The 25,687-nt window shown below is 41.3% G+C and overlaps 2 protein-coding genes across 4 annotated transcripts; one reads left to right on the top strand and one right to left on the bottom strand.

Moving 5' to 3' along the window:
* The first annotated feature begins 3,936 nt into the window (after positions 1 to 3,936).
* LOC127354268 (centrosomal protein of 95 kDa) lies at positions 3,937 to 25,316 on the top strand. 3 transcript variants are annotated; one of them, XM_051384067.1, is made up of 21 exons: positions 3,937 to 4,145; positions 4,909 to 5,037; positions 5,664 to 5,771; positions 5,909 to 6,019; positions 7,257 to 7,377; positions 8,526 to 8,644; positions 9,167 to 9,372; positions 10,468 to 10,537; positions 10,780 to 10,847; positions 11,697 to 11,893; positions 12,010 to 12,136; positions 12,255 to 12,372; positions 12,752 to 12,963; positions 13,135 to 13,230; positions 13,989 to 14,139; positions 20,994 to 21,163; positions 21,321 to 21,395; positions 21,567 to 21,719; positions 23,023 to 23,169; positions 23,322 to 23,393; positions 24,022 to 25,316. In XM_051384067.1, exons 1-21 carry the CDS (start codon positions 4,121 to 4,123, stop codon positions 24,196 to 24,198), a joined length of 2,652 nt encoding a protein of 883 aa, XP_051240027.1. In that variant the 5' UTR covers positions 3,937 to 4,120; the 3' UTR covers positions 24,199 to 25,316. The 3 variants fall into 3 exon arrangements, with proteins under 3 accessions (XP_051240027.1, XP_051240026.1, XP_051240025.1); XM_051384066.1 differs by having other exon boundaries at positions 9,140 to 9,372; positions 12,758 to 12,963; XM_051384065.1 differs by having other exon boundaries at positions 3,938 to 4,145; positions 9,140 to 9,372.
* On the bottom strand, positions 15,597 to 19,441 carry LOC127354292 (uncharacterized). The gene is made up of 4 exons (XM_051384136.1): positions 19,039 to 19,441; positions 16,966 to 17,020; positions 16,343 to 16,382; positions 15,597 to 16,077 (listed from the first exon to the last, which is right to left on the bottom strand). Exons 1-4 carry the CDS (start codon positions 19,339 to 19,341, stop codon positions 15,774 to 15,776), a joined length of 702 nt encoding a protein of 233 aa, XP_051240096.1. The 5' UTR covers positions 19,342 to 19,441; the 3' UTR covers positions 15,597 to 15,773.
* Positions 25,317 to 25,687: the final 371 nt, after the last annotated feature.

Below are 25,687 nucleotides of genomic sequence, written 5' to 3'. Positions count from 1 at the left end.
ACAACTTTTTTGCCTTAACTCATAATTATGAAGTAAATGTCGAATGTTGTAATGGCTATAGAATAATGACACCACCCATGTTTAGACTGGTTCCCTATAAGCCTCGATTTCACTATGCAGTTGTGTCTGCCACCGGGAGACTTGTGAAAGGAGTGATCAATAAGTTAATTCACAGATATTTATTGTGAACTAATCGTTACCAAGTGATCACACTCATTTCTCTCAAGGGTGTCTGTCAGAGGATCTTGTCTCCGGCCTGTTAGTAGCCAGTTACTTTCACATCCAACTTCTTTCTGATGTTAGAGAGTTCCAACCACGTTTATCGCCCTCACTGTATTACGCCACTCTTGTATATGTGCATTTTTTTGTTGCTGTGTTGACGTTGCCAAGAGAAAACCGCCAGCACACAGATTTATATCTGATAACTGTTCTGTAAAGTTTGTTCTTTAATTAGATATCCTGCATGTAGAGTTACAGTCATGCCCTTTTCATCTTCACTTCTCTTTTAATGAAATATATATTAATTTTTGAGACACACTATAAAACTATTACAGCTCTGTGGCTCACTAACTGTACAGCAATTAGTCATTTGATTTATTGCAGATTTGTTTTGGTACATGCAACAAAGCACAACACAGACTGGAATGGTAAAGGATTTAGGTGACTCCTGCATTTTATCTTATGGGTACATTTTGAAGGTAATGATAATTCTACGATTGTAGTTAATGAGTTGAAGGGAAATTGATATAGAAAATAATGTGGAGGTGAAGTACAAATTGATTCTGGGGTAATGTAAACAACATTCACCCTCAAAGTATAACACTGAAATATAAATCCAGTTAAAAACAACCCAGCAGCCATTTTGACATGAAATGATAACACAGGTGTTACTTAGGTTCAGTTCAGTTTAATAGCATCATTTGTGTTTACCTTACTACTTCATGTTAAAATGGCTGCTGTGAAAAAGGTCCATTGGTATTTATTTCAGAATCAGAATCAGAAATACTTTATTGATCTCTGGGGGTAGAATTTGTTTGTTACAGCAGCTCAAGGTGCCCTCATGACATTAAGAACAGAAATAATAATTATATTACAATATCTAACAATAACAACAAGAAATAAAAAAAAATAGAGATGTATAAATTGGTATACACACATCAAATTAAAATAGAAAAATAAAAGTCTATGTATGTACATTATAACACAATATATGACAATAGAGATAGAAGTAAGTGTATGCTACAATATAAGAAATATAAGACAGAGGTTTAATGATAAAATAGTAGTGATAATGTTAATATGTTGACATCCTTAAAAGACTGCAGTATTAGTGGCAGAATACGAGTATTGTTAGATATTAGAGTAATAAGAGTAGTTCTGCTATGAATGCTATCCTACACTCATAGACACACACTGTAGTGGACACACTGTAGTGGACACACTGTTGTGGACACACTGTTGTGGACACACTGTAGTGTACACACTGTAGTGGACACACTGTAGTGGACACACTGTTGTGGACACACTGTTGTGGACACACTGACTGTAGTGGACACACTGTTGTGGACACACTGACTGTAGTGGACACACTGTTGTGGACACACTGTAGTGGACACACTGTAGTGTACACACTGTAGTGTACACACTGTTGTGGACACACTGACTGTTGTGGACACACTGTAGTGTACACACTGTAGTGGACACACTGTAGTGGACACACTGTAGTGTACACACTGTTGTGTACACACTGTTGTGGACACACTGTTGTGGACACACTGACTGTAGTGGACACACTGTTGTGGACACACTGTAGTGGACACACTGTAGTGTACACACTGTAGTGTACACACTGACTGTAGTGGACACACTGTAGTGGACACACTGTAGTGGACACACTGTTGTGGACACACTGTTGTGGACACACTGACTGTAGTGGACACACTGTTGTGGACACACTGTAGTGGACACACTGTAGTGTACACACTGTAGTGTACACACTGTTGTGGACACACTGACTGTAGTGGACACACTGTTGTGTACACACTGTTGTGGACACACTGTTGTGGACACACTGTAGTGGACACACTGACTGTAGTGGACACACTGACTGTTGTGTACACACTGTTGTGGACACACTGTTGTGGACACACTGTAGTGGACACACTGTAGTGTACACACTGTAGTGGACACACTGACTGTAGTGGACACACTGTAGTGGACACACTGTTGTGGACACACTGTTGTGGACACACTGACTGTAGTGGACACACTGTAGTGGACACACTGACTGTTGTGTACACACTGTTGTGGACACACTGTTGTGGACACACTGTAGTGTACACACTGTAGTGTACACACTGTAGTGGACACACTGACTGTAGTGGACACACTGTAGTGTACACACTGTTGTGGACACACTGACTGTAGTGGACACACTGTAGTGTACACACTGTAGTGGACACACTGACTGTAGTGGACACACTGTAGTGGACACACTGTAGTGTACACACTGTAGTGGACACACTGACTGTAGTGGACACACTGTAGTGTACACACTGTTGTGGACACACTGACTGTAGTGGACACACTGTAGTGGACACACTGTTGTAGACACACTGTTGTGGACACACTGACTGTAGAAGACACACTGTTGTGTACACACTGTAGTGGACACACTGTAGTGGACACACTGACTGTAGTGGACACACTGTAGTGGACACACTGTTGTAGACACACTGTTGTGGACACACTGACTGTAGTGGACACACTGTAGTGGACACACTGTAGTGTACACACTGTTGTGGACACACTGACTGTAGTGGACACACTGTAGTGTACACACTGTTGTGGACACACTGTTGTGGACACACTGTTGTGGACACACTGTAGTGGACACACTGACTGTAGTGGACACACTGTAGTGGACACACTGACTGTTGTGTACACACTGTTGTGGACACACTGTTGTGGACACACTGTAGTGTACACACTGTAGTGGACACACTGTTGTGGACACACTGACTGTAGTGGACACACTGTTGTGGACACACTGTAGTGTACACACTGTAGTGGACACACTGTAGTGGACACACTGACTGTAGTGGACACACTGTAGTGTACACACTGTTGTGGACACACTGTTGTGGACACACTGTTGTGGACACACTGACTGTAGTGGACACACTGTAGTGTACACACTGTTGTGTACACACTGTTGTGGACACACTGTTGTGGACACACTGACTGTAGTGGACACACTGTAGTGTACACACTGTTGTGGACACACTGACTGTAGTGGACACACTGTAGTGTACACACTGTTGTGGACACACTGTTGTGGACACACTGTTGTGGACACACTGTAGTGTACACACTGTAGTGGACACACTGACTGTAGTGGACACACTGTAGTGTACACACTGTTGTGGACACACTGTAGTGGACACACTGACTGTAGTGGACACACTGTTGTGGACACACTGTTGTGGACACACTGACTGTAGTGGACACACTGTAGTGGACACACTGTAGTGGACACACTGTAGTGGACACACTGACTGTAGTGGACACACTGTTGTGGACACACTGTTGTAGACACACTGTAGTGGACACACTGTTGTGGACACACTGTTGTGGACACACTGTAGTGTACACACTGTTGTGGACACACTGTTGTGGACACACTGACTGTAGTGGACACACTGTAGTGTACACACTGTTGTGGACACACTGTAGTGGACACACTGTAGTGGACACACTGACTGTAGTGGACACACTGTTGTGGACACACTGTTGTAGACACACTGTTGTGGACACACTGACTGTAGTGTACACACTGTAGTGTACACACTGTAGTGTACACACTGTTGTGGCCTGCGTTACTCACAGTGGCCAGCAGAGGGAGCCACGCACACATCAAAGGCAACTTCCGGAAACAACGAACGAGCGTATCGTCCAATCAAACAAGGCTTCAATTTTAAATGAGAGTCGATATCTGCTTCTGTTTGAAACCCACAACACCACCAACAAACTGACCCCAGCGGTTCTGGATTATACGGGACTATTGCAGGTAGTCAGTGGGGGTTTGGAGCTCCAGCGGTCCCTCGTCGACAGCTGTTTCATGGGAACCCAGGAGGGAGAGAGAGGTACGGGAGCCGAGACTCTAGCTAACGACACGTACTTAACGCTAACTTACAGCTAACGTTAGCTAGCTACCAGGTCATTGTTGCTCCCCTGCTGTCACCGAGCCCAACCTGACGTTACGTTTTTAGAGATTTTAATTCAGAGATTGGAGTTCACGGTTTAACGAATTAACGTTGTCTGGCAACGTAACGCTCCCGTTGGCAAACACACCGAATTAGCAACGTTAGCTAACTTAGCGACTTTTGAGTAAACTCAACCGGTAAAGTTGTGTTAAAACATGTTAGAGGAAACTTAAAGGTGGCAGGTAACTTAAGGGGAGAGTATGCTTGTTGTTTTGTCATTTTAAATTCATGACCACCGGTGTTATTTGATTAAAAAGCAGTGTCTTAATGTCTTTGTGGTCGCTTGCTAACGTTAGTGTAGTAGCCAGATAGTTGGTGTGTATGAGTCGAGATGACTCCCCGCTCTCAGACTATAGTTTGCCGCGGACGGATATTCATGATTGAATTATCACCACTAGAGGAGTAACGTTAACTGAACCTGTTTTGTGAATAAATAACTAGTGAATGTCATAAAAATGAGCTTTGAAGAAGCAGAATTAACGTTAATCTACATACACGGTGCACTGATCTGTCCTGTATTAAGAGATTATTCCAGATAAACAGGCTTTAACTCGTTCACTACTCTCTCTTTTTATTATTCTAGATATTAAAAGGACTCTATGGTTGGAAATGAACAAGACTTTTATTTTATTTTTTCTTACAGATTGGGTCGATGTGGCAAATGATCTACTCAGCAAGTGTCACATAAACCTGAGGCTGAGGAAACTGACGGACTGCGATGCAAATGTTTTCATTGCTCTGTATGAGAACATCCTTGGGGAGAAAGTTCCAGGTAGGACCAAACTGCAGGTCTAGTAATAGTAATGTCAACACAATTAGTGAACAAAGCAATGGTAGGCAATTATTTCCCTAAGCAATTAATTGTTTGGGTTATTTTATAAGTATATTCTCTGATTCCAGCTTCTCACTTGTGATGTTTTTATGCTTTTCTTTCTCTTACACGTTAATAAACTGAATATCTGAAGATGTAAAAATGGGACAGGCAAAGCAAGCAATCAGTCATTTATTGACAAAGTAATTCATTTATTAATGTAGCAAATAAAAAATGGAAATAACCATTATTTCTAGCCCTAACAAGGTCTCTTAGGTTCTAAACATAAGGCCATAAACATGTAAGGTAAACAAGGTGTGAGGTTTTAGTTTCGAGCATGATCTCTTGAGTGTGCTTAGTATGCCAGGAATGCTTCCTAAGACCATCAAACATGCCACCACGAGACTGTTAATGTCGCTGAGCACTGGTAAGTGCAGGAAAGAGCTAAAAGTGAAGACCCAAAGTTTTCCAGAAAGTGTGTGAATGCATGTTTCTGTAGGTTTGGTATTGTTGTGTGCATTTCACTGTTTCTGTGGTCTCATACATGCTCTGGTAATTCACATTGGTGTGTGTATGTTTGTGTTCAGATTACATTGCAGCACCATGCAGTCAAGAAGATGACGTACATAACATTCAGTCTGTGATTGACTCACTGTCCCTGGATTACCTTCAGATCAGTCTCTCACACATTACAGGTATAATAAACATTTTCACTCTCATCCCATCCTGAATGGGTATTAAAGAACTGAAGGGCAACACAATCCCCTTTTTCCTTCAGCACTAAAACTGATGAGCACTGAGTATAATGCTAAGGATGGCTTTGTGTTCGCAGGAGAAAATGTTGTCAGAGGGGACCAAGAGTCTATCAAGAACCTCCTGGAAATCTTCGATGGCCTTCTGGAATATCTCAAGGAGGAGATAAGCGAGGAGTCCCAGAACGGTGGTGGGCAAATTTAAGTTGTAATTTTTCCCTCATCAACTTGGCAGCTTATTCAAAAATGCCTCTGTTGAAGACATTAATGCATATAAGTTGATCCCAACGGTGGTTTTACTCTCAAAAAACAGTTTTACGTCACAAATTGTACCCTTTATCATTACAGCTCAGTAAAAACATTCCAAAATAATTAATACTGGTACACCCCACCCTCAGGTTGCCCTATGGGGTGTACTACTCTCCACCACTGACCAAAAACAACCACAGAAAGACACATTTTAAAACAACCAGACCCATGGGATTTATTAACATAATGAAATACAACAACTAAGACACTAAATCGAGATTATCTCAACAAACAAAGTAACACAAAATCCCTGACTCAGAGGTAGTAACACCAATAGTCGTCACCCCAAAAGCGTCTGACTTCTGATGCTGGCACGGTGCTTCTAAGGACCGAAGTCAGGTGCATCTCATTTAGTAATCAGCGCAGCTAGAGGAAGCAGAAGAGGAAAAGGGACAGAGCAGGGAAATACATACAGCCATAACAATACATAGTTCTTATCATTAAATTGCTTTGCAGGACAGTGGGCAGAAGGCCATTTTCATGGCAGCCTTTAGCATCCGGTGCTCTCAGTTCACCTGAAACTGCTACTTTACTGATTGAAACATGAGTTTGTTGAGGTGAGATTGCCTGTCTGTTCTTCGGCATGAGCTGGACCACCTAGTGCAGGACTTTATGGAGACCTTCTTTATTTGGCAGAACTGAGCATGCCTTTGTGTGCCGTCCCTCAGACCACTGCCAAACAGCAATTAGTAGTTAATTACTTTGTCTTACAAATGATGCGAGTTCATAAACGGCCTGATCAAATTTCCTGGATGTGAAACACTGAAATGGTTATTGAGTACAATAGAAGCTAATAGTGGTCTGTTTACTGGGAATGTAGATTGTTTGGGCTGAGCTATGGTGACACTGGTACAGTGTGGTGTCTATCTTCAGTTGCTGTTCCTCTGCTTTTAGTACTTACTGTAGTTAGTAGTATATAGCTAGTATACTTCTCCTCAGTTGTTTTGTCTCAGTGTTAAGTCTTTAGGTTTGTCTTCATTTCGTACAATGAATTTCAGTTTGCTGAAATTCTATGGAAGTCTTTACATGTTGTAATCAAGTAATGCTTTCTCTTTGTCATTGGTTCTGTTTTTCTGTCTCTGTCTGTACGTCATTTTTACTGTTAATGTCTTTCTTCAGAGGAACTGAATGACAGTCTCAATGAGGATGTGCCTGATGAAACCAAGGAGCCAACAAGTTGCAATGCCACAGAGCACAAGAAGACCAAACTGGATGGAGCATCTTCGTCTTCCAGTGGAGAGTAAGAGCTTCTCTTAAATGACTGCACATACTCCCAAAACACACAAAAAACACATCTTGGCTATGAGATTAATCTGATTTTTTATGTTTAAATATGTGATATCTTGGGTGCAAACTTCATTGCTGTGGGGATTTTGCACTTCAGAGATCGCCATGCTTAACTGTGTGGGGGATACTGTCACTTTGTCTGTTTTCTTTGTCCGTTGGGATATGATGGTTGCCACAACTTATGCTAACTATGCATTTATTGTCAGTCCCTCCAGAAAAATGCGATTACACGATCGCCGCAAAACGTGCCGCAATCAAGGATTTTGCCCCGCAACAATCACAAAAAGACTGTATTATGTTAATCTCAAACATAGTACTGTTGCTTGAGAATTTTCTTTTGGAAAGACATGATAGAAAGCAGGTGTTTCAGATGGCAAAAGGTCTCTGACAGTGTGTCGGTCAGTTAAATCACAATTTTTCTCAGTGAGCTCCAGTTGGTGAAGTCAGTTGGGCTGATGTTTGTTATCATTGTGAGGAAGTAAGAAGGGGGGCCTCATTATTCACTGACATGCTGTAACCCACACTGTACATTTACTGTCAGATTGACAACTTCACTGCTCACCTTTTGCTCTGACTACACAATGCTACACTGATCAATCAGTTTTATGATTGATCAGACATCACCTTTTACTATCAGTTCAGCTCACTCAGAACATTTGGTGATACGAGAAAAGGGTACCAGGAGAGAGTCGAACCAAGCCGTACCGAGCTTGCCGCTTATGTCAGACATCACAGTAACATGCCCATTGCTCTTTTATCAGGAAAAGGCAATACACAGAATAAATAAAAACCAGTACAACCTGGCAGTCCGGTTTGTTCCATGTGATTCTGACCCGTGCAGATCCGGGCTGTTCATCCTGTTGACACAACAACAGCCAACTAGGCTAACTTCCTAGCAGTAGTGTAAATAGTAAGAAGTTAGTGTGTAGCTGTTAAACATGAATTCAAACAGATGTCTGCAGCTCAGAGAGCTTTCTAATTGATTATTTTTATGAATTAATTTATTTTTATTATTGACATTTTAACATGCATTACAACTATATCAAAGTAAACACGTTTGGTAAATAATATTATATAATAATATTACGTGTTATTGTTCAGGTCTAATGTACACTCCAGTAAACATTCCCTCCATTCCTGGAACGCTGAGGAGATGGGATCAACTAGTGAGCTCATCGGGCTGGGAGTCTCGGCACGCACATTCACAGCCAAACAAGAAGGTAAAACAAGAAGGCTCATTTTGTCCCCATAATATCAAACATATCAATGTTTTTTTTCCTTCCAGATGTTACATTCAGAAATCTTCACTAAGGGAATGTGAATTCCTGATTTCTTAAAGTGTTCTTACTTTTTGGTCTGAAGCAATTTTAAGCAGCTGTGAGGCCACATGTTGTTTTATGTATTGTTGCTCTAGATGTCACAGTATACAGAAGTTACCTAACCTGTTGTGTGGCTTGGATGCAAACCACAAAGATACTCTAAAGAGATTTAACATCAACAACCAGTGTTGGCAAACAAGGCATAACCATTTCTACTTAAACCAAAAGAATTAATTATTCTATCACATAATGTGGCCTCTAAGTATAATTTATATCTGATTAATTTATTATTATTAAACGATTTTATCAAATATGTAATAATATTATATATATATATATATATATTGAACTTGTAACTAATAATTTGTTCAATAAATCTCATTATAAATCTGACAGGACTTGCTGTCGCTCCTCAAACCTCAGACGCAGTCACCACCTCTGGACCTCTGGACGCCCAGGACGTCCCACTGACTGGACCGCTGCACTCAGCCATCGCTCTTCAGCCACCCAACCAGAGCAACACCCCCCACAAACCCGACACAGACCCACACTCACCTAGCCAACCCCCCACTGCTGATGGCCTCAACCAAGGCCACGCAGGGGAGGAAGCCGCTCCGGTCACCACAGAGGTAGCTTTATAATACAGCACGATGAGGTTCAGTTACATTGCCTGTTATTTGCATGCAGTTTGAAAGGACATGCAAATTCTTCTTTATCTTCCCAAAGTTTGAGGGGTAATGACATGTATTGCTAAAGAACCAGCAATGCAAAACTGTCTGTCTTTTCAGTCACACACACACACACACACACACACACACTTGCACTTCCTATTTTAGTGATTACAGGACAGTACAGGAAGGATAAGCGTATGCTGACTCTTTCAAAATGGCTGAAACAAGGAGTTACTTCAGTAATGAACTTTGCAGACTTTCTGATTTTTCTAAATAACAATACTGTACTAAGAATCATTTACTAGACCTCTGAAGGGTAATTTCAAGCATAGTCTTTTTCATAATAATAATTATTATTATTTCTGCTCTCCATTAGCTTGAAAGAAACACATTTCTATATATGGGCTTGTTTTATGGGTGAACTTCTGTACTGGCCTACAACCATGACCAACCACATTCTCACTGTGTGTGACTAAACCACCACCTACACCTTGTTAGATGATGAAAGTAGGTATAGCCAAGCTTGTGTACTATATCTGTGTTCTGAGTTTAGTCTCGACCAAGTTCTGTTTTTCAACAGATCACTAGGCATTAAAAGCCTATTGGTTGATACAAAGAAAGGACTGATACCAAGGGAAGCAATACCTGTGTAAAACATTAAACCCCTTTTTATTTACATTTATTCCTAGATGTAAGTACATTTCTTATCATTATAAGGAAAAACAGGAACTGCTGTCTGGCTGAGCACACTTTATAGCAGGTCCTGACATGCACAAAATCCTGGTCTTGCATGTCTGCTGACACAGCTTAACCTATGGCCTGCTTCTATAACCAAGAGTACACAACAGCCACCAAGCTTTTCCTTTCTTTGGAGTCACTTGACCCATCAGCAGTACCAATATGTTCTAAAAGCCATATATGATTTTATAATGTAGACTTTTATGAGCTCCAGATTGTGTTCAGTTCTAAATCGTGTCCTTCAGTGTTAATTCTTTGGTCATTCTTTTTCTGCTTTTTTCACCTTTTTAATTTCTCACTATCCTTCTCACACAGAGCTCTAGGCCGGTAGTGAAGACAGTTGTTACGAATGGGCTGCAGTCTCCTCCCCTTTTCCAGTCTCCTGGTAGGTAAAACAAATGTACCAGAACAAAATATCAGGTAGTTTAACTGATTTATGTAACTCTGATCACAGACCATGGGATTAAAAGCTAGCACTTTACATAATTGATAATCGTGACTGAATGTTGCAGTTGACCGTGGACCTCCAGGGCAGCTAGCAAATGGGACGGTTGGTCTGCCATACCCATGTGACAGCAGAGTGAAGTGTTGCTTGTTTCTTGATTTCATGTTTTGCTCAATTTCCAGCGGTGAGTGAGAAGTCTTTGTCCAGTCAGCAGAGAGCCAGGACAGATGTAGAGGGGGAGGCGCTAGTGGTAAGAGAACAACAAGCCTTCACTTGTACCAATTGTACAGCTACCTCTAACCCATGCAGACACATTTAGATCTTAGCATGGACCTTTTTTCACATCAACCGTTTGACATGAAATAGGTCAGGTGTTACCAATGATAACTAATTAAAGTTCAGTTGCATTTCCAGTGAGCCAACATTCACAATAGCAGCACCCTGACTCTGTTTGACCTGATTGGGACTTAATAGGGTGTTAACACAGGTGTAGCCAATGATTTTAACGATTTTCATGTCAAAATGGCTGCTATGAAAAAGGTCTTGTGTGTCACATCCAGCAGCCCTTGTAAACAGCCCAGCTGGATGTCAGGTTTGGACCTGTGTGTGCTACACTGGTTCCTCTGTTAAAAAGGGTGGACACAGGGCACTGTGGTAGTATCTTGAGCTGTCATTTGTATCTAATAATAAAGGCTAAAATACCCAAAAGAATGTGTATTGAAGAAAAAAAGGGGTGGACACAAGATCATAAAGTGACACATACAGTGACCTACAGTATCATACGGTGGTAATTCAGTTCAGTCGGATGAAATGTCTAACAACACAAGTCAAGAAAAATGCTTCAGAAAAACACAAACCATAATTTTAATGTAAAATCAAATCATATTGTTGTTATGTGAAGGTAATATCAATCCTGCTAATGTATCTGTTGGGCTTTTCCAGCCCAATCCTGTGCCATGTATGTATCCATGTTATTAAGGAATGTATTCATTTTAATACACAAATGTCATACATTTATGATTCTTTCCCTTCTTCTTGGTTTTGATTTTCTATTTTGTGAAGCAAATTAACTTGATTCTCTTTTTTTGTCTAATCTCAGCCAACTAACGGAGGTCCCAGAAGGGTTTTATTCCGCACCCAGCCGGATGTGCTGTTCCTCACCCTGCAGGATGAGATGGCGGCCACAACCCCTTCTCCCCCAGACACTGAAGAGGAAGAGCAAGATGAGGAGGCTCTGAGTTATACACAAAGACAACTGGACAGAAGAATGAGTCACAGAGAAAGGACAGTCCACAGGTAAGAGAGGTTGGGGGAAAAATGTTATGCCTGTACAGTGTATGCTTGTAATGCTTGTAATGCATGTAATGCTTATTTTTCTAATTATCTCTTCTGTATGGTCTCTTCCTGAGCAGTACCAGGTTAGAGGAGGAAGGTTTTGAGGATCCTCTGTCATATCGCAGACAGAGGAACAAGAAAGCAGAAGAGGAGCTGCATCACATATCTGAAAATCTCTCCCATCGACTTGAGGAACTTGATCAGGTGTGTATTTCTAATTTTAATCCTTTCTGTATGTATGCGTCTGTTTTGTTTGGGGTGGGTTATAGTATTTGTATTTCACTTTTGCATTTGTGTTTGCAACAATGTGTTGTTCCCGTAGATGCTGAAACGAGTTCTGAGTGAAAGTGGAGACTCCAGTGAAGTCAGAGAAGAGGACAAGCAGTCCCACCACAGTGACAGTATCATGGAGTGTCGCAGGACTCTAAGACAGCACACAGGTTAACACATTTCTTATCTTCAAAGATGAAACCAAACTGGAAAGGTCTCTGAACACCAAAGAACATTCAAACACATTAAAAGCATTAAAGTGCTGCTTAAACTTCTGTCAGTTACCCGAATTTGATTTTGCCACAATGATGCAGGATGACAATCACCAAAACTGTCCAGTCACAGAGTGAGCTGTCAGTCTGTATAAATTCATGTTTACTCCTCCTTGTGTGTTTGTGAAGAGTCTGTGAACACGAACCGCATCAGTACTAAAATGCAACAGTAATGTTTCCCCTTCGTTCAGAACAAAGGAACCAAACTACATGTTTGAATACACCCGTAGACTCTGAAATACTGTAAATAAATGTATTGATTGGTAACATTTATTAGTTTCAGGAACATCTGACGCTGAACCCACCCACCGGACACGGTCCTTATCCCCCTCCCCTCCACGGGTTCGCCCCTCCCTGGAGGGACAGTTAGAAGATGCCATGGCAGAGGCCTTGAGTCTGGATGATGGGAGACAAACCAACCTCACAGCTTCTGATCATTCAAGGCGAGAAGAGCTACGTCACAGACCGTCTCACAGGACACATAGAAAGGTACTAGTTTCCTTTTAGTGGTTTTCCTTTTAAATGTACCGTTTATAATATACTGATATATCAGAGATACAAGTGTTATCATCAAGAGGTACATTGAGACACTGTGTATTTCCATGTTTGTTTTCAGCAATTATTTCATCACTCAAATCACTCTTTTACTGTCTCTTTCAGTATCAGGAGAGTAAGGCCTATGAGGAGGAGTTGAAAAGATATGAAGACAAAGAACGGGCAGATCTAGACAAGGCACGCCTCAAAGCTCAGGAAGCTGTAAGTCATTAGTATGATGTCTAGTATACTCTGCATACAGTGAGGACTCCTCTCCCAGCCTCCTTTCTCTACATCAGTACCGTGTTCATGACACTCGGTATTGAACAGAATATTAGTCAGGGACTTCACAAATTGCTGTGACTGTGTTACATCTGTTTCACTTTTGTACTCCTACTTTTAACTGTAAAACAACGTATAATGCAGGCAACAGTGATCTGACAGTGATTAGTTTACTTCACAATGAGATAAATAATTGTGAATATGAGAAAACAAATTAGTCACAACCTTGAAATAATAGAAGTGAGAACTGTTATCATATCCACCTGTACAACAGCACTAAATGTAAATGCACATTTGTTCACAGTTTTAATGTATTAACAGAAGAATGCAGAGTTTTGTCAGAACACTGTAAATACTTTAGGACATATATCACAAATATGAATTAAAAATATAAATTGCCCCTCATTTGTGGGTATGTTCTGCGAGAAAGTCGAACAGAACTTTGTCTCTAATCTGTAAACACCAACATAACCCAAAAGTTGCCATACATTTGGTATAAAATGACAAAGGTTAAATATCAACTGCTGGTTTACAACTATTAAACAACAATATGAGGATATTAACATGAACAATAAGCATTCAGCTTGGAGGGAAAATGGCTAAATGGAATATATTAAAGTGAAATACTGAGTGCTTCTGACTGTTAAACAATTTGTCCCACTTTACTAACAGTTTGCTGTGTGTGTCTTTGTCTATAGGAGCGACAGTACAGAGAGGCCATACTGGGGGATGTTGCCCAATCGCCCAGACCATCTCCTGCTAGAACGAAGGTCCAGCATAGGTCCCAACGCAACACACAAAATACACCCAGACGGAGAGGGCAGGAGCCTCCCAGGAAAGCTCCATCAAGTAGGTTAAAACTCGTATATTTACCACATGGATCTTTCTTTCATGCTTAGACACACTGACATGTAAGCCTGTATGTAGAGCTACAGGATTGTGCCTAATCGGGATGCCCCAATCAACTGATTGGTATTGGCTATATTAAGCTACATGAGTCTGATCCAATCTTTTGATTTACTCAAGCTGTCACACGCAATGCAACAAGTGCAACTATCACTAATTTACCAACCCTTTGTTGTCTGTCTCTCCTCCACTCTGCTCTGTGTAGCATGGATGAAAGATACTTGAATTTAAATTTATATTAGTTACCTAATTTATATGCACACATTTCATTTAAGCTTAGTGTGTGAGTCTCTTGCATTTTGCTGTCATCTATGGTGGTCATCATGGTGTTATACTGCAGGCAGTACACTATCACAGGCATACACTGGGTTGATTTTTAATAACTTTAATACAGTAGGGGTGGGAATCTTTTGGCACCTCACGATACGATTACGATTCAGAGGTCAACGATTCGATTCTAAATCGGAAAAAATAAATTTTTTTAATGTACGTTTTCATGCGTGATTTTAAAATATATATAAACATATCCTTCCATCGTCGTCAAAGTATCCAAAACTTTTGATTTGGTTTCAGCGTAGTGTGTAGGGATTGCAGTGTCGGTGAAGTATTGGCGACAAGGTATCTTGTACCTCGGCTCCAGAGTATGCACCATCTCCCGAAAACCCAAGTTCTCTACAACAGAGTATGGTCTTAAATCCACTGCAATAAATTTCGCAATGGATTTAGTAATCAGAGTTCGGTGGCAGCTGTGCCACTGCCTGCTCAATTGTCCTCTGGCTGCCATCAGGAATGGGTTGCTTTTTCCCCCCAACTCTTGAGTGGTGTCGAGAAATGTGGTTTCGCAGATTGGTTATATTTCCAGAGTATCTAATTTGACTTCTACACACCTTACACACAGTGTAGGTCTTGTCCATCTTCCCATCGACCTCATAGAACCCAAAATGCTGCCATATCGCAGCTTTTAAAGAAGCTGCTGCAGGCCGTATAGGTTTGTCACTCGCAGCCATTTTGTCGCCACTAAACTTTGGATGTAAACAACTTACACGTGTGTTTGGTGCGCATGCGTGTTGGCGGAGAACCGGCAGGCAGAAAGGAGAGTTTTCTGTAGTGCTCTGCAGCAGGTGAACAGAATGTTGCAGCACGCAAACTAATTTAATTTTTTAAATTCCGATTATTATCTTATCTGCATCAAGACGGAATCGTTCTAGAGAGAATCGCGATGCATCGAAGAATAGATTATTTTTCCCACCCCTATAATACTGCCTACTTGAAATGTGCAGTGTGCAGCAGTATTATCTAGGGGGGAAAAAGTATTGGATCGGGACTCTGTCACCAGGTACTCAATATTAAATGACCTGTGAGCAAAAAAAAGACATAATGGCACCGTACCAGAGCAAAACTATAGTTGTCTCCTCTTTTATTGCCTTACTCTAATTGTATCTTCTGTGGGCTGACACTAAAGCGGAAACTTTACAGAATTGTTTGTCATCATCAAGCATCTGCAGAGTAATATCTACCTTAAGGCACATCTGACACTGACTGACATGGATCTGATTTGGTGACGAATGCAGTCATATCTAAGACAGAGTTGAAATGCTTGTCTCCTTAAGCTGTGATGACTGAGGCTTGGCGTTTCCACACACTTTGTCCTTTGGCTGAAGCTTCCTCTTAGGCTGTGTGTGCGCCTTATGAATGTTCATATTTCTAGCTTCAGGCTGGTTGGCCCACTTGCGTTGATAATGGCAGAAGTAACAGCTCTGGTAGACTATGAAGTAAGGACCTTGAGTGCGTTTGATACAGCGGCACTTTCTGTTGCACATTGGGCAGTTCTTCATCAGCTGCAGGATGGCCTCCTCATCAACAATATGCTGCAGAGTTGGTCTGTTATGGGGCAGAAATGAGAGCTAAGAAATGATGATGATTGTATGGAGTATGGCTAGAAGCAGAAACATGCACAAGTTGTCACTATGAATGCATCACATGTCACACGTGCAACAGTGGTACAGGGTTTAACCTGCATGACTGAACCAATGGGGCACAACAACAAAGCTCTAAATTAATACACTGTAGTACAGAACTGACTTATTTAAGCTACATTGTCTTATTGACACATCAGGGGAACATGATAAGTTATTTGTTGACTTACTTCTCCATGGTTGCAGTGCGTGTCTCAGGCACTTGAGTACCTGTGAAATGATATCACGGTCAATTAAAAGGATCTTTTTTTAAGTTGAAATACTTCAAAATGAGGATAAAGTAATTCAAGAGTAAATTTTAAACAAAGTTAAAACCAAAAACATAATTTATAATATAGTGGACACAGTTGGACAACTTCCACGTCTTCACCAGATGTCAAACATACTGGACAAAATGGGTCTCAAGCAGGCTCTATAGACAGTATACAGAAACAAAACAGCATTATTTATATTGTAGTAAAGTAGCTAAGCTGGAGTCCTTGATGATACTGATAACTTCACATATATTCTGAAGAAGATTTGTGTAATTCGGAATACAGTATCTGTTTCGTGAGACGGGCGAGGGATGTAAGTCAAAGACACTGGATTGCCCACTATAGATCTCTATAAAAGACGTCAATGTGAATGAAAACTCTTTATTCAAACCATTGGGGGCCTCTGAAGCAACCATTTCTTTCTTTTTGACTCATTCTTGTTTATTGCGGCCACGTGGCATATAAATACAGCTTTCTCTTCAGCATGTCTTAAGACCTATTGACACACAATAGATGGTAAGGATCATTCATTGACTCACCTGTAAATCTGACCTGGCCTGGTGGTGTGTTCACTACTGCCCAGGTGTCTTGCAGCTGTGAAATGTCAGACAACACAAACACCTGATTATAAACAATGACTTTTTCACAACTACAAACAGAATGGGTCTGAAAAATGTTCCTCAGGGAAACTATTTATATATCCAGTGTGTTATCCTTTGTGTTGTTCTGGTTCTGCACAGGTTGAAAGCACATATTCTCATGGACTAACAGGTTTTATTATACAGCATTTTTGTGCATATAACTGTCTAAATACTATCTATTTGTCGGACTTGTCTTCAGCAAATTGGGGATGATGATGGAAGGTCTGACCATCAGTCCGACTGTGATCTGTGTTTATTGTACACACATAACACCTGTTGTTGTTCAGCCTGTGCAGTTGTGCACCAGTAAGGAAACAATTAATCCCCGATGCCTCCACGTTATTTGCACTACACATTCACTTAATCATTAAATCATTTTACTGAAAGTAGAGAAATATCTGACAAAGCCTCTACCAATATTGAGTCTTGAAAGACGTTAATATAATCTTCAAAGTTTTCTGCTTCTTGCAAAAATCCTTGTTTAATTTCATCTCTTGCTAAGATCCTGACTATCTTCAGTGTCCCTAGATTCCAACTCTTTGCACAGAATATTGTATATATCTGAGAGGCTCAGCAGCCTCCCAACATCTCTGACTGCTTGTCCACATTGTAGTCAGCTACTGCAAAATGCAAAGAGATATGTTTTCATGCTAATCAAACGTGATCAGTTTTAGCACACAGTGACTCAAGTTGTCGGTAGAAACGCTGCGAGAGATGGATCGACAACACGGCTGACACAGGTTAGGCTCTCCCTGTCAATACACGTGCTCGAAAGAGTTTTTGTCTTGCTGTTTTAAAACACCACGCCGAAATATTCATATTCCCGCTTCGGATCTCTGGTCGTAATCATGGTGCGTTCATTTTGTCTTGTAATCGCGACGTCACATCCGTGTTTGAAAACGAGTAACCGCGGGGTTTTTGCGTTCTGTTTGGCACACAACGCGACGAGCTTGGTTGCAATAGGCAGTTTGGACGTTTCGTAACGTTTATAGTGATTATCTGGTTTACAGTGCACCCACCGTGGATTTCACATGTTCATTACATATTACACAATCATATTTCACAGTTTGATATCTGAATTTTGATTAACGTTACGCTACTGCTCTGCTTTCTGCTTAAGACTCGGCACTGTTGTCATGGCAACATGGAGCGTCTCTAGCCAATTTCAGCTGCACATGCTACAAAATAACTAATGAGGCGGTATTTAACACATAATAAGACTGTAGCAACATGCCTATAGGTAACAGTATACCGTGCTGTGTGTACGACTTCTTCATTTCGGTTCGTAACTCAGGAAACAGTCCTTCACTGACCAATCAGGGTTCATGAGCAGAATGCTAGCGCGTTATGGGCAACAACAATTCAACCTGTAAGAAATCGAAAGGACATAAGAACTCGTTCATTCAACTTTCGACCTATAACCCATGTTGAACTTGCAAAAACTACAATCAAATCTGAGATTTCTCAACGACAATCAGGTGAAAGAGACAAATTTAGCCATCTAGCTCAATAGACTCCCATTCATTCTGCACTGATGGGCGATCGCCCCCAGTGGAGCTCTGGTGGAACTGCAACCTAACTTCAGTACAATGGGACTTAATAGAGAGTGACCAGGCTCTGTAATTACCTATAATATAATGTAGTCAGTGGGGGCACAGAGTAAAGTGAAAATAAATCTGTTTTTATTCCACTAACAAGGCTCTACAGAGTAGTATGTGGTAGCATAATGAGGGTCCCTACCTGTAAACCGAAGCACTGAGGACTTTATAAGTGTACAGACAGTTTATTAAAAAGATAGTTTACAACAACAGTAGTCTTCATGTACACAGCCGGGCGCCATCTTGGGAAAACAGTCTCTGAGACGTGAAGTGAATCTTTAGCAACAGCAAGCACATAAAGTTTAGTGTTGCACCTCCCCCTCCTAGTCTCTACGGTCTAGTAGATCTATGACCAAACAAACCCACACATTACCTCATCCAGATTATCCACAGCGGGTCTCTCCACTCTCGGTACAGCACTTTTCTTGAGGTGATTTTTTCTGGGAGGGTTGGCGGCATTTCTGGGTACGGTGAAGTCGTCCTTGTCGAAATGGTTACTGCAGACGCGGTAGTCCCTCTCCCGCAGTGTTTTTACCGGTGTTTTGACATCGACGTTTAATACGACCAGCCACTGCTTCAACGTATCGTTGTGCCGCAGAGGAAGTCTGTGGAAACTTTCCGGATTGTAGTGTTTCATTTTCTTATTGCAGCCGGGAAAAGCACAAACACGAACCATCCTCTCCTCTTCTCTCCTCTCCTCTCCTCTCCTCTCCTCTCTTCTCCTCTTCTCTCCTCTCCTCGCTCACCTTCTGGTTCATCCACATCTCACGTGTACAACGCCTCTTCCGGCAACAACGCTTCACGCGAGATTCACGTCTCAGAGACTGTTTTCCCAAGATGGCAACCCGGCTGTGTACATGAAGGCTACTGTTGTTGTAAACTATCTTTTTAATAAACTGTCTGTACACTTATAAAGTCCTCAATGCTTCGGTTTACAGGTAGGGACCCTCATTATGCTACCGTGTAAGTGTGGCGCTATGTTGAGCCTCGTTAGTGGAATAAAAACAGATTTATTTTCACTTTACTCTGTGCCCCCTTTGACTATCGTTATAAGCTAATTAGCGGTTTGTGCTAAAACTGGTCACTTTCTATTAGCATGAAAACATATCCCAGAGACCGGACCCACTCGGTACACATGTGTCATTAACCCCAGGTTCAGTTTGCACCGGAATTGTCCTTTAAGGATTCATAACAGTAGCAGGACTTAGCTTTGAGTTTAGGTAACAGTTCACCACTAACTACACGGTACTGTAGCTACTGACCACTGTAATAGGAGCCTGAAGCCTTTCCTCGTCTTGCACATCTGGTTTCGCGACTCTAGGAACAGCTGTAGGTTTCAGGAAGAAGTGTTTGGGTGTTTTTGATCCGATCTGGTGAAAGTAGTCATCCCCAATGTTCGCTGCACACACGAAAGTCTGCCCCCCGTAGTTCCCTGATGCTTGTGTTGGGGTCTATCTGAAGAGCAGCATCGTAGAATGGCAGTCGATGGAAACTGCACGGCGTGTGTCTTGTCATTTTATTATTGCAATGTGGAAACTTGCATATACGAACCATATTCTGGCGTTTGATACTCTAGAGGAAGCACACAAGCCACATCACCACCAACAAACCGGTGTGCGCGCATGAACACAGTAGGCAGGTCGGGATAGCTCAAATAAATGAACCGGTCTGTTGCAGAGGTGGGAAGTGTGATGGTCATCATGTAGCTTATGTAAATGAATATCGATTGCAGCTGTAAATATGGATACAAACGTTTTCTCTTAGGGACCAATAAACTGTCTTGGCAATAAAGTTAATGTGAACTTTTACGATTTGGTAAAGTGTCAAATGGACCAGTGTAATGGACACAAATGTCTGTGTATATTTTCCTCCAATTTAATTAGGGAAGAGTTTTCACCACTGATGTGTGTGTGTGTGTGTGTGTGTGTGTGTGTGACATAACTTGGGCTCACTGTGGTGACCACTGTGATTAAATTGAAGCATCAATACATCTTATAGTGATACTGGCACTGAATGGTCAATACTTTGTCAAGTTATGTGCTTTTGAGACTAACAGAACTACTAAGCAGGAGTACAGTGACCACTGAGAAAGCTTTTATTTTTCACTTTTCACAGAACAATTTTAGTGTAACTTTCTTTTATTTTCAACCATAGCATTGATTTGTATTAAGCTCCTACTGAAACCAATATGTCTTCATATAACAGTCGTCCCTAAGGAGGTGGCATGTATGCTAAATACAGGACTGCATAACAGTTCACATATTAGAGAATTCCTGTTTTTGTCACACACAACATTACATTTATTGTGTCCCCTCTGTCACTCTCCAGTGAAGGTGAAGGAGAATGAGCTCCTCCCTGTGCTCCTGGAGGAGTTGCCCCACCTTCACATCTCCCCCCACGCTCTGGGTCGGATGTGGGAGCAGCAGATGCAGCAGGTGGACAGGCTGTATGCCCTGTCATCCTCCCAGAGCCAGCGTCGCAGCAAACTCCCTAGCCAGGTAGGACTGTGGCCATTGCAAGTCACAACCAAATGGAAGTGCAGTGAAATTTACTGGGTGCCAGACTTTGATGTCTGTTCCCTTTTTAAAATCTGGAACATGTGATTCGGTGGATATATTTATGAATTAATATGTAACACACCTGCTTGTCTGTCAGGTGGAGGAAGCCCAGAGGAAACATGACCTGCTGGTGGAGATAATCCACAAAGAACAAGACCACAACAGACGTCTGGTGAGCACCAACACATAAACACACACTCAAAAGATCCCTTCACATCTAGCACAATTATCAACAATTACAATGGATGTATAGAGTGCACCCACATGCAGACAGACTTTACCTGCCTGTTCAGTCATACCACGCTGGCCAGTTGCAAGATAAGCTTATATGTTTATCTTTCAGAGGGACTTCAAAGAGCGCATCCAGCAGCAGAAGTCGACCCAGAACCGACTGAGAGAACAGAGGCAGCAGGTAGCGCGTGCCAAGAAGTACCACAACGACTACCACGTCCAGCACCGTGCCCGCCTGATGAGGGCACGCACCAAAGAGGAGAGGGTGGGTAGTGATGACTTAGTACTCCAGTTCTAGGACTGAAGGCCTTTGCACACCAAGTCTGTAATTTGCATCCAACATTGTCGCACAAATTCAATACGACCTCCTGTTGTGTTAGCCATGTTTACGCACCTACTCTAAAAGCTACATCACAGCCACAGTGTCAATTGCAAGGCAGGAGTAAATGACAGGAAGGAGTTGAGACAGTAAAAGCAGCAGCAGACAGCTCCTTGTTCTTGACACCATGGACCCAATTATTTCCTTTTTCTTTTTCTACTTTCAAGTGAAAGGATCATAAAATCATCGTCACTGAGTGATGATTCCGTCTCGTATTTTGAATTTCACACAGAATAGAATAATAAAGTGCATCAGACTCAGTATGCATCAGTAAGTTTCTGTGTGTAAAGTTTTTAATCAGATTAAATATATGGAATTGGTGTGCAAAGGCCTTGAGGCTATGATTAACGATTTGTTTTGTCTGACCAAAAGTTCAGTTTGCAACCCAAACATGTTCCATTTTCAGTGAAACAAAGAATTAAGGCCGTTGATCACATTTTAGAAGCTAGAACCAACAAATGTTTGGTGATTTTTGATGGCTCCCACAAACTCAGTGGACTTGATGTTGTTGATATGTTCTTCTCCTCCATCTCATCTGAAAATCAAACTCGATTAGGCAAATTGGGTCCCCGCCATAAAAAGTCTTTGCTTCTAAAGCCTGGTGCACACTGCGGCAGATTGTCTTGCTTTTATTACAGCGCCCATGTTAACAAGTTAGAGCAGCCACACTGCCCGCCTCCCATATCTGTTTGAGATTAAAAGCTCTCTAGCGTTTGTGTGGACAGAATCAACTCTTATGTTAACAAGGCTTTTATTGTATTCTATTTATCAAAGGCAAGGTCAATATAGAAAGATAGGGCTGCAGCAGCTCTGTAGCAGAAACGCCCTGTTTGGACAACACAGGCGTGGGAGTTTAAGTATCCTTTGTGGACAAACCGTAACAGAAGCTGTTTGAGAGCAATCAAGAGCAGCAGAAGAATACAAGCAGATACAGGCATGTGATTGGCAAAGAACAAAAAAGCAGGAAAATGTATAGAAAGTATTTTTTTATGCATCTGTATGATTACATGTGTCACATTTTCTGGTCAGACAATCTGGAATTTCTGATTCATCAAGAAAAATCACATCCCTGCAGATATGAAGTAATATTAGTGAAGTTTGAATTACAGACAGTGTGATTATCTGGAGTTACTCTTTTTGTTGACATGATGACTCATGTATGTATTTGTGTGCGTGGGTGTGTGTACAGATGTTTCGGCAGCTGTTTGAGGAGGGTTTGGAGCTACAGAAAGTGCGGTTGAGAGAGCAGAGAGCCTGCGCCAGGGAGCAGCGGCTGGAACATCAGAGACGACACCAGGACCAGATCAAGTCCATGGAGAACTACTACAAAGACCAAGTAGGACTTTCTCTCTCTCTCACTCACACACACACACACACACACACGCAGTGACCTATGTTAGGACCAAGAAGGTGCAGTGTTTTTTAAAATGAACTACACAATTTACTCATAGACGCCATGTGAGCTATAACATGCTTTCTCTCTTTCAGTTTTCACTACTAGCTGAAAAACTTGCACAAGAGCGACAGGATATCCAAGTTCGGAAAAAAGCTCAAGAAAAGGTAAAAGCTTTAATTACTACTGCTGTGAGTGATGGGCTGCCACTTTTATTTAAAATTGACACACGGTGCAGTTGTGACACCATAAGGGAAAATATAGACTTTACTATATAATAGAATCTATTCAGTGTTTTCTAAGGGTGGAAATTGCTTATAGCTTTTATACAGTTTCTAAAGGTAAGTAATTGGTTGCAGACTGCGTGAGAGGGTAACTTGTATTCAAATTGTTATTCCAAAACACTGCAACCGCAACGGAGAGGAACAGGCAAATGTATTATGGTCAAAGTCTTTCTGGGTTGTATTCCACAAAGTCTTTCAGTCATTTCTTTGAAAAGCGGTTTTTGCTCTCACATTCAAGTATTGCAAAGAATGAAGAAACCCAACGGTGCATGGTGTACATCATTACATTGCAGAGTATATATGATATGATGACTTTCCACTCTGAAATATTCTGATAAGTTAATCAGTTTTAGAAAACCTTTAGTTGCAACTGGCAGTAATAAATGAAAGCATCATGGTGAAAAAAAGGTCCGTCAGCCATACCTGAAGCAGACTTCAGTCCAGATTATTCACTTTTTAATTTTAAAAAACAATTGAAGTGAAGAACATCATCCACTCCCATTGTTTTCAGGCTCTTCTGAAGATGAAGCGAGAGCTGCGATCCAGGATGGAGCGTGAGATTGGTGAACTGCAGAAGATCATCATCCAGAACGACGAGGACGACCATTTCCAGGATCTGGAGGTCCAGAGGCTGCGCAATCGGGTCCAGATGGCCTCCTTCCAGTACAACACTAGCTATCTGCACTGAGCAGGGAAGCGAGACAAAGGGCTGTTTTAAGCTCCATCAGTTAGGACTGGATTTACATCAGAGGAACACGCTGTAAGAACTTTGTCTCTGCTATTCACAACTAAGGGTACGACATTCTGGTGGACGAACAGTACTGTCTCCTCTGCATCTTCCTTCTGAGATTTGCACAGGAAGAGAACTTCTACTAGTCCTGATTATTGATTATTAATGAACTGACCACACTCTGACAAAATGTAGCTACTAGCTTATTTAGCTAACTCTTCCTCTCACCTCAGCTGCTATACCCGACCTTAATGACACCTTGGACCAAGTCCCCTTCTTCCATGGGTTTTAGTACTTGATACCTAAGAATGTTTTAGAGTGGCTCCCTCACTGTGCAGTCTTAGTGTGCTGATATTGTAGCAGACAACTAGTAAAAATGTTCTTCCTCTTGCCAAATAGGGACCACAGATGCAAAGTCAATAAGTATAATTGTCACACACTGACTGATTTTTAACTTCCTTTCCCCCCTTAAATGTGTGATGTCTTTCTTCAATGTTTTAACCATGCCAGTGGATTATTTATTTTTTTAACTTTAATGACATTTGATTTTTAATTAACCTGGTGTTAATTAGCGTGTGTTTACCAGGGGCGATGATAATCAGTCTTTCATGACTTTTCCTTTTCTTCAGCTCCATTGTGATTGTTTTTAACTCTCACCCAGAACTTAAGACATGGTCGTTTTAAACCAGTACACAAAGGGTTGCAATGTTAAAACACTGTCTACTGATATTGTATCTAATAAGCGAATGCCAGGTCATCTCTAAAACGTGCAGGCTCGCTCTCCTTTTCACGGTTAAAGGTTTAACTTATTGGCATGAGCTGCAGATTACTGTTTTGGTATTTTGACTTCACTGAACACAATCCTGTAATGAGGCAGATCCAGGTGGAGAATGAAGTTGGAAAATTTTAATTCATGGAGGTGTTTATATCAAATCAATTCTTTATTGAAAAGGGAAAATTGTCAAATTATACCTGCACTAATTGAATGCTATTTCTGTTGAGCTGTAGCTGGGCCTCAAATGATTGAAAAAGGTGTTCTGATTAAATAATGAATGACGTGGACAGGAAAACCAAAATTGTTCTTTTTTTTTTTTTATTATCTTGGCTCATGAGTTGAGTATGTGGGCCTCGTTTACACCAGGTTATACACATGATCTGTATCTGGATGACAACAATTAGTGTTCTTTTTAACACTGGCCTCACCTGCTAGCTACTGCTACTGTTTACTGGGCTTGCTTGAGCCAGCAGGGAGAGACAACATTTGGGGATACCCAGATACAGACTGCATGTTAAAGGAAGGTTTAAATGGAGTCTTGAGTTTAGTTATACAATGAAACGTGAGTAATTTCAGCATTGTTCAACATTGCTTGAACACATGTCAACAATCCTCATTTGAAGAAATGTGTTTTGTGCATATTGGCACAAGGATGGGAAAGGATCAATATAT

Source organism: Dicentrarchus labrax, unplaced genomic scaffold (assembly GCF_905237075.1).
Source record: "Dicentrarchus labrax unplaced genomic scaffold, dlabrax2021, whole genome shotgun sequence".
NCBI lineage: Eukaryota > Metazoa > Chordata > Actinopteri > Moronidae > Dicentrarchus > Dicentrarchus labrax.
This window is presented reverse-complemented; position numbering and strand designations above follow the sequence as displayed.

Coding starts and splice junctions, on each gene's coding strand:
- LOC127354292 (XM_051384136.1), bottom strand. CDS start 19,341: ATGGTTCGTGTTTGTGCTTTTCCCGGCTGCAATAAGAAAATGAAACAC. Junction 17,021..19,038: donor CTGTGGATAATCTGGATGAG/GTAATGTGTGGG, acceptor GACATTTCACAG/CTGCAAGACACCTGGGCAGT. Junction 16,078..16,342: donor CGCACTGCAACCATGGAGAA/GTAAGTCAACAA, acceptor GCCCCATAACAG/ACCAACTCTGCAGCATATTG.
- LOC127354268 (XM_051384065.1), top strand. CDS start 4,121: ATGGGAACCCAGGAGGGAGAGAGAG. Junction 6,020..7,256: donor CGAGGAGTCCCAGAACGGTG/GTGGGCAAATTT, acceptor GTCTTTCTTCAG/AGGAACTGAATGACAGTCTC. Junction 21,720..23,022: donor CACGCACCAAAGAGGAGAGG/GTGGGTAGTGAT, acceptor GTGTGTGTACAG/ATGTTTCGGCAGCTGTTTGA.